Source organism: Erpetoichthys calabaricus, chromosome 5 (genome assembly GCF_900747795.2).
Source record: "Erpetoichthys calabaricus chromosome 5, fErpCal1.3, whole genome shotgun sequence".
NCBI classification, from domain to species: Eukaryota; Metazoa; Chordata; class Cladistia; order Polypteriformes; family Polypteridae; genus Erpetoichthys; species Erpetoichthys calabaricus.
Window position 1 is genome coordinate 242,643,383 of NC_041398.2, and position 12,673 is coordinate 242,656,055.

The window sequence follows — 12,673 nt, forward strand, 5'->3', positions numbered from 1 at the left end:
CTCCGCTCCGCCTCGTCCCCGCTTTTAGGTTTAGCACAGAGTGATCGGCAACATTGAATGAAAAGTTTAAGTGTGTTGACTAAGTGACGCTTTACGGGCACCCGTGTCAAACGTACCTCTTGACTCGACAGCGCGGATGCAGTTCTTCACGAGTGAAAAGCCGACTTCATTCAGGTGGGCCTCAACTGAAAAAGAAAGAAGAAATACACAGTTAGAAGGGGGCGCCTGGAAGTGCGCTCTGAGCAAAAAGAAAAAGACAAAAATTGAAAAATTTGAAATTGTTTGCAGTTCTCCAATGGGTTTACGGAAAAATCACCCCTCACATTTCACCCTCAACAATTCGCCCTCCATAATTTGCCCCCTGTAGATAATGAGTAGGTTATAGAAATTGTAATTGTAATCTTGCAATTTACTTTGGTATAATAAATGTACATGTTAAAAATGCCAAAAAATGAAACACGCCCTATGCAGGTGGAATGTTTTTTACAAACCCAGTTTCCATGTTGTTCATCTACTGTTCTCTTAGAAAACATGTAAAGGTTGCCGTCATCATCTACCAATTTTCTTTTGCCTCTTATTGATGGAAGTCTCTTTGCCATTGTAAATTATTATAATTTTATACAGCGTGGTGCGTGGTGTGGCGGCGTAAATATTGATATTGCTCTGTCTGCAACGCGCTGCTTATTGACGGAAGTCTGTTTGCCATTGTAAATTTTGATACACTTATACGGCGTGGTGCGTGGCAGCGTATATATTGATATCACACTGTCTGCGACATACTGCTTATTGATGGAACTCTCTTTGCCATTGTAAATTTTTATAATATTATACGGCGCAGTGCATGGTGTGTGGCGGCGTATACTGTATATTGATATCGTACTGTCTGCGATGCACTGCTTATTGACGGAACTCTCTTTGCCATTGTAAATTTTTATAATATTATACGCCGCAGTGCATGGTGTGTGGCGGCGTATACTGTATATTGATATCGTACTGTCTGCGATGCACTGCTTATTGACGGAACTCTCTTTGCCATTGTAAATTTTTATAATATTATACGGCGCAGTGCATGGTGTGTGTAGGCGTATACTGTATATTGATATCGTACTGTCTGTGATGCACTGCTTATTGACGGAACTCTCTTTGCCATTGTAAATTTTTATAATATTATACGGTGCAGTACATGGCGTGGCGGCGTATATACTGATATCGCACTGTCTGCGATGCACTGCTTATTGACGGAACTCTCTTTGCCATTGTAAATTTTTATACTATTATACAGCGTGGTGGCGTATATATTGATATCGCACTGTCTGCGACATACTGCTTATTGACGGAACTCTCTTTGCCATTGTAAATTTTTATAATATTATACGGTGCAGTACATGGCGTGGCGGCGTATATACTGATATCGTACTGTCTGCGATGCACTGCTTATTGACGGAACTCTCTTTGCCATTGTAAATTTTTATACTATTATACAGCGTGGTGGCGTATATATTGATATCGCACTGTCTGCGACATACTGCTTATTGACGGAACTCTCTTTGCCATTGTAAATTTTTATAATATTATACGGTGCAGTACATGGCGTGGCGGCGTATATACTGATATCGCACTGTCTGCGATGCACTGCTAATTGACGGAAGTTTCTTTGCCATTGTAAATTTTTATAATATTATACGATGAGGTGCGTGGCGTGGTGGCGTATATATTGATATCGCACTGCCTGGGACCAAAAAAAAAGAAAAAAGGTATTTTGTGGTTCGTGTCTGATGTTCTTGTCTGATAGTTGTGCTTTCTCATTTTTTGTCTTGGATCGTTTCTTGGTCGGGGTCTGGATTGTCTGCCATCTGCCTGTTACATGAGGACTGTACGTGGATTTATGGCCATCCTGTGAAGAAAGGAGCGCTCCTGAACCCGTCCACCCGTCTTCACCATTTCAGGAAATACCTTCATCTTTACATTACATCTGTTGCCATTTTTTCATGGACTTTACTGTGTGTGGTTTTTGTTTGTGGTTTGTTGTATTTAATGTATAATCGCCGTAAGGGGAACTAGAGTGGGTTCGTTGTTTTCATCTATTATTGTTAATACATTCGTTATTTGCTGTTTTATTTCTGGTGGCTTTTTGTCTCTGTTTGTGAGTATGTGAGGGTTGGGCCAAGGCTGGGTGGGTCCCTGGAATCTCCACTAAAAAAATAAACAAATCACCATCTCTTCAACGGTGTTAATCTTAGCGGCACCAGACCGCTACAAGGTTACGCAACAGATGAGATTTCTGGGTGAATGTTCCTTAAAAGGCTGGTCGATTTTACACAGGACCACCTCCCACACTGCTCAACACACTGGTTTCCAGATTATTTTGCTTCCTTATTTCATTCCATTGTACATTGTACAAGGTAGGCGCCTCCTCCATCAACGAACGGAGCACATTCACATTTTAAATACATTCACCCCAACTCGTCCTTCACCAGTTTATTCACATCTGCAGTCTCTTCGGTCTGCTTGTATAGAGAAAGCATGCGCAGCCCACACCCTTTGCCCCCCACATTATTTTAAGGAGTACTTACTTCCTTCTCTTTTTGCATAGGTTCGGCAAAGGGTGCTCACCTGATTTAAAAATAAAAAGAAGAAGAAATTGTATTATTGAACAGCCTATCACAGGACTTCACATTAGCATATTCAATAATGGAGAGATGGGCCGATAATATGGTGGATTCAGAAGGTACTCGGACCCCTTTCCTTTCTGAACACTTTATCGGGTTGCAGGTTTGTCATTTTTATCCACCAATCTACACTCAACAATCCCATCATGACAAAGTGAAAGTGCAAATGTATCGTCAGAAAGGGATGCCAATTTATTAAAAATCGAAAACTGAAATGGCAGAGTGAATGGTACAAATACGACGTCCACATTTCCTTCATGTAAAAATGAAAATACGTTGAAAAACCGTCTTGGATAATTAACAGGGAGATTCACTCGAAAGAGGCCCCCGAATATTCTGTTATAACTCCCGTTAGCATGAAGCAGTCTGAACCACAAAAATCCGCTCTATACCTTGACGTATGTGTCATTGATTGCATTACATGCGATGCTGGAAGTGGTTTCCGTTTTCTGCCAGACACATTTCAACGCGGCGCTCCATGTTCCTGAACGTATCAGCAAGCGTCTCAGGGGGAATAGCAGCAATTTCATGTAGGATATTTTCTTCAAATCTTCCATAGTTGTTCCGATAGACTTTTCCTTTGAGAAGACCCCAAAGGAAGAAGTCTGGTGGTGTCAGACCCAGTGACCGTGGTGGAATTGACCCTGTTGCCGAAGAAGGACTCAGTTTCTACCATGTTCCTTGCCAATGTGTGACACATTGTTCCAACTTGCTGCAAGTAACCTTCCGTTAACTCATGATTGATCATTCAGTTGATTCTGACTATTGGTGACCCAATAGTTTCGCACCATGAAGATGTGCTGTTCAGTACTGTACACCACCATCCTGATGAGAAGTCGAGTGACTTGAGTGAAGGGGTATGGGTGGTACGCACCCAGAAGTTGCAAATGGAGGTTAAACATCACCTTCCTCATCGCTCTGACTTGTTCTACATTCCATATACGGAGGAGCACACTGCACGTTGTTTTGTTCAGATTGCTTGGTCCTAGCGAGAGTCATTACTGAATATTCGGGAGGCCTCTATCGAGTGAATCTCCCTGTATAACACATACTTTACGCTTGAATGCATTTGATGTGTTTGTATTTTATCCATCCATCCATTTTCCAACCCGCTGAATCCAAACACAGGGTCACGGGGGTCTGCTGGAGCCAATCCCAGCCAACACAGGGCACAAGGCAGGAACCAATCCCGGGCAGGGTGCCAACCCACCGCAGGACACACACAAACACACCCACACACCAAGCACACATTAGGGCCAATTTAGAATCGCCAATCTACCTAACCTGCATGTCTTTGGACTGTGGGAGGAAACCGGAGCGCCCGGAGGAAACCCACGCAGACACGGGGAGAACATGCAAACTCCATGCAGGGAGCGAACCCAGGTCCCCAGATCTCCCAACTGCGAGGCAGCAGCGCTACCCACTGTGCCGTTTGTATTTTATATTATTCATAATATAATAGTTAACAAATCAAAATAAATTACATCAGATATAGATTTTTGAGGGATTTATTCAAAATTCAATTCTGTTTCCTTTAATTCCAATTCATTTCCAACTCTTTTCCACTTGAGGTGGGTGCAGTTCCAATTTCAATTCAATTCCAAGAAGGTGAATTGGAATTAACAGATGTGTTACCGATTTATCCTACGAATGAGCCACAGCCCTGGAGCTGGTATTTCATTGTTGAAACTAGGGAAGCCAAATAATAAGGGCAAGCCTGGCACGGTGGCACAATCTGATCCGTCTTTTAAAGGACGGCGAGTTACCTAAACGTCAGTTGGAAAGAGCAAAAATCCATTGGGCTGGCTCTGGCAAGGCAACACACAGCACTGCAATACTTACAGACTCCTTGCCACCCATCGCCTCCATCCACTGCTTTCGGTCCTCTTCAGACAAAGCCTGGACAGTGATGACGAGTCCTTGTCTGGGAAATTGCAAGAAAACGAAGGATAAATTTTATTGTTGGCATGTTAAAGGGTTTATTTCTGTTTCAAGATAAAGACGTGCAGAACCATCCCTACTTGAAAATATGATACACAACATACACACAGACACAGTAGTTGGTAGGTGTATTGACCTCCACAAACAGAAATGATCCATCTAGAAGAAAACGTAAAATGCTCAAACTTTCTTATTAGTTAATGTAATTGCTGAACGCATCTGAATGTTACGCCACATGTGTACATTGTCTAACTAGTTCATTAATGTTGGCAGAAGGGAGACAGTTTAAGGGCTTCAGTGATGGAAACTCTCGACCGATCCATGGGTTGGTGCTGTCTACTAATGGCCTCTCTCTTCTCCTCCTCCTTCTTCTGCAGAAAGGAAGATTGACGGCTCTCCTCCTCTGATGCCATGTCCAGGGGTCCGCCCACCTGGATGTGCCAGCTTAGTCAGTCACCCAGAAAGGACTCCTGTCTGAGGAAGACTCAATTTGTGCTTAACGTGCATTTTCTTCGATTTTTTCTTTATTCCAATTATAGGAGGTTTGCTGGTATCTGGAAGGTTGTCAGTTCAAAGTCCAGAAGAGATCCTACTCTACTGGGTCCTTGAGCAAGATCTTTAACTTGAAAATTGCTTCAGGGGCGCTGTACAATGGCTGACCCTGTGCTCTGACCCCCCCAAGGGTCATGCAAAAAGACAAATTCCCCTCTGGGATTAACAAAAAGACATTGTCTTGTTTTGTTGTTACAGTGGCGTAGTCGGCAGGATTTCATGCAGAATGGAAGATGACAGAACTGCGGGCTCTGAAAGTCATTATTATTATCAATCATTAGAACATTAGAACACTCTAGACGAGAACAGGCCATTCAGCCCAACAAAGTTCGCCAGTCCTGTCCACTTATTTCTTCCAAAAAAACATCAAGTAGAGTTTTGAAAGTCCCTAAAGTCTTACTGTCTACCACACTACTTGGTAGCTTATTCCAAGTGTCTATCGTTCTTTGTGTAAAGAAAAACCTCCTAATGTTTGTGCGAAATTTATCCTTAGCAAGTTTCCAACCGTGTCCCTGTGTTCTTGATGAACTCATTTTAAAATAGCAGTCTCAATCCATTGGACTAATTCCCTTCATAATTTAAAACACTTCAATCACGTCACCTCTTAATCTTCTTTTGCTTAAACTGCAAAGGCTCAGCTCTTTTAATCTTTCCTCATAATTCAACCCCTGTAGCCCTGAATCAGCCGAGTTGCTCTTCTCTGGACCTTCTCTAGTGCTGTTATGTCCTTTTTGTAGCCTGGAGACCACCCTGCACCCAGGACTGCAGATGAGGCCTCACCAGTGTGTTATAAAGCTTGAGCAGAACCTCCTGTGACTTGTACTCCACACATCAAGGCGCTACATAACCTGACATTCTGTTAGCTTTGTTAATGGCTTCTGAACACTGTCATTATTGATCATATCGATCATTTTGTGGGACAGGGTGGGCTTGGAATGCAGTCAATGAAATGACAATCTTTAAGACGGTTCAGAATGAAATGTTAGGACAGCTTAGTTTTTAGCTAAATAAACGGGCTTGATGGACTGAATGGTCTCAAATTTCTTAGGTCTATCTATTATAAAAAAAAAAAAAAAACTTGCGACGAGACGAGACTTTTTTCCTGCGATGAGAGGTGATCTTTTGAAGAGAGACAGAGAGACACTTTCACGTTACCGCGAGACGGTCAAGTCACGTCATACTTACAACCTTTGGAAGCAAGTCCCGTGATACACATGCGGAGCAGGTTAGAGGTAATGGAAGTAGGAAAATTCAAAAGTCTCAAAAAAAAAAAAAAAAAATAGAGTAAAGATCGCATTAGCACGAACAAACTGAAAATATTACTTGGTGAGATAACGGAACAGCGAAAAGAGATCGAATAGTGTTTGAGGATGTCTAGGGGAGAAGAGAGACAAGGCAGTGAGACAAAAGGACAGGTGCTGTACAGGCTTTTAAACATATGAAGCGCCGCACGAAATGCAGATCACTCAATATAGCAGCACCAGCAAGCCATCAGCTGATCGAGCAAAGAGGAGGTAAAAAAAAAAACCACTGTTATTTGTTTCCCATTGTATCACCATTACAGAGGGTTTTCGGAGGAGCAACCACGTCTCCCTCTTCACAACGGTGGTGGGGGGGGGGGGGGGGGGGGCGAGGTGAAGCCCCCTAGTTCTTAAACAATGAAAGCCACTATGTAAAATAAAGCCCGAATCCTTGAAGAAGACAGCAGGGTATCACATTTCTTACTTTATGGTTGAGGAATGGGGAAGAAAAACATTTCTTACCGGTCTGTGACTTCGATCTCCAAGCAAAACCTCCTGTCAATGGAGTCCATGGGCTTCTTTGTACAGGATTTCAAAATGACAGACTCCGGCTCACCCTGCAAAATAGGAACTCCGTTACCGTTACTGTACTACCCTCGTCCTCAAGATTTTAATTTGTCAAAATTTTAAACTGAAATCGAAAAAATAAAGACTGATATATGTTGTTCACAAATGTTGGGTGTGTGTCAAACCTCATGTGGACCACTTTTAAGAGAATATCGTGGAAAGATATTGAGGTTACACCACAGATAGCTAATCTGCCACAATGAGAACTGGAGGGGATGATTATGGAAAAGGATCAGGAGAAGAAACGTTGTCAAAAGTCAGATGAGGTTCATTAACCACAAATTAAAACCCATCTCTCGTCAACCATCAAAGCGGCTATCAACAGATACCAACATTGAAATGCATATTAAGTGTCATTAACAAAAGTTCGGAAAGATGGGCGGACCCCTGGCTAGCCCATATGCCATTACTTTAATCCCGCCCCGCCCCAACTTAATCCAAATTAAATTATAAGCAATTTGGAAGGTCATGCCCAAGTGAACGCTGTGGAAACGCTAACTTGGTTGAGTGACAATGAATACGTTAACATGTCGTTAAGCTTGCGCATCTGTGGATCACCCTTTGGGCTCATCTGAAGCAGGTACTACCAATCCTGGCTTGAGAGGGGGCACTCATGCTAACTTTCTCCTCTTGTTCTTCTTTCCGCAGCACCGAGAAGACACCCAGTGAAGGCAACTGACTCCGCCCCTTCCGGTCTCCCGCCTGTAAAGCCTGCTGGGAGGAAGTTGGGCCAGTTCTGAACCGACTGCACCATAGAGTGGAGTTCCCTAAAACCTAGTAGAAGACCTTATCGCAGCCAGACGTCTTTCTCTGCTTCAGTTGTTTTCCTTTTGTTTCTTATAGTGGCGCGCATTGCGGCCCTTTTGTTTAGTTTTGTGACTGAATTAAATGGGTGACAACCGGATTGGAGCCCCAAAATTGTATTGTATTGTCATACACCATACATGTGTGCTTGGAAGTCAACCAAAAGGACCAGGAAATGACAATTCCACGCCAAGCCAGGGGGCGGTGGGGTGCACTGAACCTCTTTTCTCTCCACAGACCAAACACGAGACATCCTTCCTGTCCCGGCCCCGAGGATGTCACTTCCTGTAAAAGTGCCTTGAGCATGGGAAAGGCGCTATATAAATAAAATGTATTATTAACCAGATATAAAAACCCCTCATCCTCCATACTTAAACAGTTCTGTTTTGGACTCTAACCTGTACACATTGTACTCTACTTTAAAGCCTTTTGCAGTCAGGGAAACTATATGGGTAGCTGCCCCAAACCTTTGTTGTGTGTCCAGCTGCTTCTTTCACAATATACTGTAAATATTATATATATATATATATATATATATATATATATATATATATATATATATATATATATATGTATGTATGTATGTATGTATGTACTGCTCAAAAAAAGTAAAGGCACACTTTTGAATCCGATTATAACATCAAGTCAATGACACTTGTGGGCTATTGATCTGGTCAGTGAAGTAGCAGAGGGGCTTGTTCATCAGTTTCAGCCGCTTTGGTGCACTAGAGGGGCAACAATGAGACGACCCCCAAAACAGGAATGAATGGTTTAACAGGTGGAGGGAGGCCGCTGACATTTTTCCCTCCGCATCTGTTTTGTCACTCGTTTTGCATTTGGCCACGGTCAGTGTCACTACTGGTAGCATGAGGCCATATCTGGACCCTACAGAGGTGGCACAGGTAGTCCAACTTCTCCAGGATGGCAGGCACATCAATACATACCATTGCCAGAAGGTTTGCTGTGTCTCCCAGCACAGTCTCAAGGGCATGGAGGAGATTTCAGGAGACAGGAAGTTACTCTAAGAGAGCTGGACAGGGCCCCTCATAGAAGGTCCTTAACCCATCAGCAGGACCAGCATCTGCTCCTTTGAGCAAGGAGGAACAGGATGAGCACTGCCAGAGCCTACAAAATGACCTCCAGCAGGCAGGCAGGCCACTGGTGTGAATGTCTCTGACCAAACAATCAGAAACAGACTTCATGAGGGTGGCCTGAGGGCCCAACGTCCTCTAGTGGGCACCGTGGATCTCGATAGTCATTTTCCATAGAATACCTGCTTTTCACAGATGAAAGCAGGTTCACCCTGAGCACATGTGACAGACGTGAAAGGGTCTGGAGAAGCTATGGAGAACATTATGCTGCCTGTAACACTGTTCAGAATGATGGGTTTAGTGGTGGGTCAGTGATGGTATATCTGGGGAGGCATATCCATGGAGGGACGCACAGGCCTCTACAGGCTAGACAACGGCACCTTGACTGCCATTAGGTATCAGGATGAAATCCTTGGACCCCTTGTCAGACCCTATGCTGGTGCAGTGGGTCCTCCTGGGTTACTCCTGGTGCCCGACAATGCCCATGTGGTGAGAAGATGAAGGAATTGATACCATTGAGTGGCCCCCCACGCTTACTCGCCTGACCTCAATCCAATAGAACACCTCTGGGTGGGACATTATGTTTGGGTCCATCTGACACCTCAGACTGTCCAGGAGCTCAGTGATGCCCTGGTCCAGATCTGGGAGGAGATCCCTCAGGACACCATCTGTCATCTCATTAGGACATTGTCAGGCATGGGGTGGGGGGGCATACAAACTACTGAGTACGATTTGGACTTCCTGTTGACGTTTTAACGTCGTGTTAAAGGATTGTTATTCTTGTGTATTTTAAACCTCCACTTCACAACTGTTTTAAGGATTATTTATTTAAAGATTTACTGAATGCTGTACTGCACTTTGGACACCTGTTTTGATTCTTTTAATAATCAGTTATATTATTTACCAGTGTTATTTATTAAAGGTAGACTACAGTATATATTATTTATCAGTGTTATTTGTTAGGAAAATTGATTTTTATGTTAATATTTTTGGGGTGCGGAACGGATTAACTGGATTTCCATTATTTTCAATGGGGAAGTTTGTTCTAGATACGAGAAATTCGCTATACAAGCTCAGTGCTGGAACGAATTAAACTCGTATCTAGAGGTTCCACTGTATATATATATATATATATATATATATATATATATATATATATATATATATATATATATATATTACCTGTCCGGGACACCCAGACAATGGAAGGACCGGGGAAGAGAGCTTGTTCAGGACATTTTCTCCTTCGGATCGATAGAAGGCAGTTCCCCCACCACTCCCCCCACCTTGGCTTACAGCATGGAAGCTCAACCCTGCTGGGGTCTGTGGTCACCACCAGGGGGCGTCTGGAAAAGTGTTGAGCCCTGGAGCACTTCCTAGGTGCCTTATAAAATGAGCCAGCAGCCATTTCTTGGGGAGCAGAGTAAGGAGGAAGGGGACGAAGCTTGAGGGAGGAGTGGAGATGGAAGAAAGTGAGAGAAAGAGAGAGATAGAAGGACTGGGAACTGTGCACTTTGTTTTGCTGTGGACATTGTGCTCTTGTGGCAACTGAAGAAAGTGTGTCCCTACATTAAAATAAAGGTGTCCTGGGTAACATCTGTGTCTCCGCCCGTCTGTGTCGGGGTTCGGCGGATGGAGCACCCTGGTATTCCACAACAGGTAACTGGAAGCCGCTCAGCCCACCAAAATCAGCTCAGGGTTTGCACCTCTCTTGTCCTTTAGCCTATACCTGATTACAAGACGTATCAGAACATTCTCAGACTAACAGGACAATTTCCTGCCTTTGCACCCAATGCCGCTGCCAGTGAGGGGGCCTCCTTATAATAAATTTTCACTTACCATCTTCCCACCAGATCGAGGGTCAAAGGAAAACATGTTGAAGATTTTCTGCTCTTTCATGTAAGTGCAGTACTTCTTAACCCAGCTGGAGCCAAACGGTGGAGGCCCTAAAAGAAAAACCAAAGCGGGTCAGGCGACCCTTCACAATGTCCCCCCATACTGAGAGGCCACAGGCAAATGGCCGGCCAAGGTGTCGTTCACTCACTTTTTTCCTGCACATACAAATAGCCCTCGTTGCAAAGACGGCTCGTCTGCAGGTGCTCTTGGGGATTCTGTTTGACTTTATTCTTCAGCTCAATCACTTCAGATCGGGTGCCTTCGAAGCGATTTCGTGTCTACACACATCCCAGAAAAAAAAAAAAAACACACACAAAATTAGAATTAAAAAGTAAAAACAGTAACTCTGTCATACCAGGAACCCACAGGTAACGCTTTTGTGCTGGGATGGACAACTTCCTGACGGCAAAGCCAAATTGAGGGTGTGAGAAATAAACAGACATTAGAAGATCACAGAGCTGGCACAGTATGTCACCCTGCGTATGGTCTCATATAGCGCCTTACAAGTCAAAAGGATCTTTTCAGTAAAGATCATGGAGACAGACTTGGGGGTGGGGGGGATTTAAAATGAAATAAATCCAAAAAGTGGAGGTGACTGAACATCCTATGAGGTCCAAGAATGACTCGTTATACATGAATGTACAGAAACTACTATCCTGGGACAAATTCAAAGTCCATGGGCCCCTTGGGCCTGACAAGACATTGAGACCCCTTAGTCTCCTAACCCCTGCCATCAGTCAGGACCAAACAAATAAACGTGCATAATTCAACCAAATACTGATGTGTACTTGAAATTATAAGACATAAACACAATTGAAAAGATGAGCAGAGAGCACATAGCTTACACTACAATAATCTGCATTGTATTTACGTATATAGCTAAAAAGAACAGACACTATATATAGATAGATGAAGAACTAGCTGAGTAGAGGGCACATACTGCATAATTTACACAACAGTGGTGTCAGGCACAATATGGTAGGTAGGTAGGTAGGTAGGTAGGTAGGTAGGTAGGTAGGTAGGTAGGTAGATAGATAGATAGATAGATAGATAGATAGATAGATAGATAGATAGATAGATAGATAGATAGATAGACAGACAGACAGACAGACAGACAGACAGACAGACAGACAGACAGACACACACACACACACATACACGCACACACACACACACACACACACACACACACAAGGGGAAATTCACATACTATATCAGCACCTTACTGATACAAAAAAAAAAAACAATATTAAATTAAAGATTGATAATAATGCCGGTAAAAAAACAGACAATAACTTTGTATAATGTTAACGTTTACCCCCCCGGGTGGAATTGAAGAATCGCATAGTTTGGGGGAGGAACAATTTTCTCAGTCTGTCAGTGGAGCAGGACGGTGACAACAGTCTGTCGCTGCAGCTGCTCCTCTGTCTGGAGATGACACTGTTTAGTGGATGCAGTGGATTCTCAATGATTGACAGGAGTCTGCTCAGCGCCCGTCGCTCTGCCACAGATGTTAAACTGTCCAGCTCCATGCCAACAATATAGCCTGCCTTCCTCATCAGTTTGTCCAGGCGTGCAGCGTCTTTTTTCTTAATGCTGCCTCCCCAGCACACCACCGCGTAGAAGAGGGCGCTCGCCACAACCGTCTGATAGAACATCTGCAGCATCTTATTGCAGATGTTGAAAGACGCCAACCTTCTAAGGAAGTATAGTCGGCTCTGTCCTTTCTTGCACAGAGCATCAGTATTGGCAGTCCAGTCTAATTTATCATCCAGCTGCACTCCCAGGTATTTATAGGTCTGCACCATCTGCACACAGTCACCTCTGATGATCATGGGGTCCATGAGGGGTC

General features: G+C 43.5%; 1 protein-coding gene across 13 annotated transcripts in view; it reads right to left on the bottom strand.

The window, feature by feature from the left end:
- The window catches only part of arhgap10 (Rho GTPase activating protein 10), a 204,789-nt gene that overhangs the window by 53,336 nt on the left and 138,780 nt on the right, over positions 1 to 12,673 (bottom strand). For all 13 annotated transcript variants that reach the window (XM_051928148.1, XM_051928146.1, XM_051928140.1 and 10 more), the window contains exons 8-13: positions 10,970 to 11,099; positions 10,765 to 10,871; positions 6,926 to 7,020; positions 4,512 to 4,593; positions 2,574 to 2,613; positions 117 to 185 (exon numbers count right to left, since the gene is read on the bottom strand). In XM_051928148.1, coding sequence (XP_051784108.1) covers positions 117 to 185; positions 2,574 to 2,613; positions 4,512 to 4,593; positions 6,926 to 7,020; positions 10,765 to 10,871; positions 10,970 to 11,099 — 523 coding nt within the window. The remainder of the gene's footprint in view (positions 1 to 116; positions 186 to 2,573; positions 2,614 to 4,511; positions 4,594 to 6,925; positions 7,021 to 10,764; positions 10,872 to 10,969; positions 11,100 to 12,673) is intronic.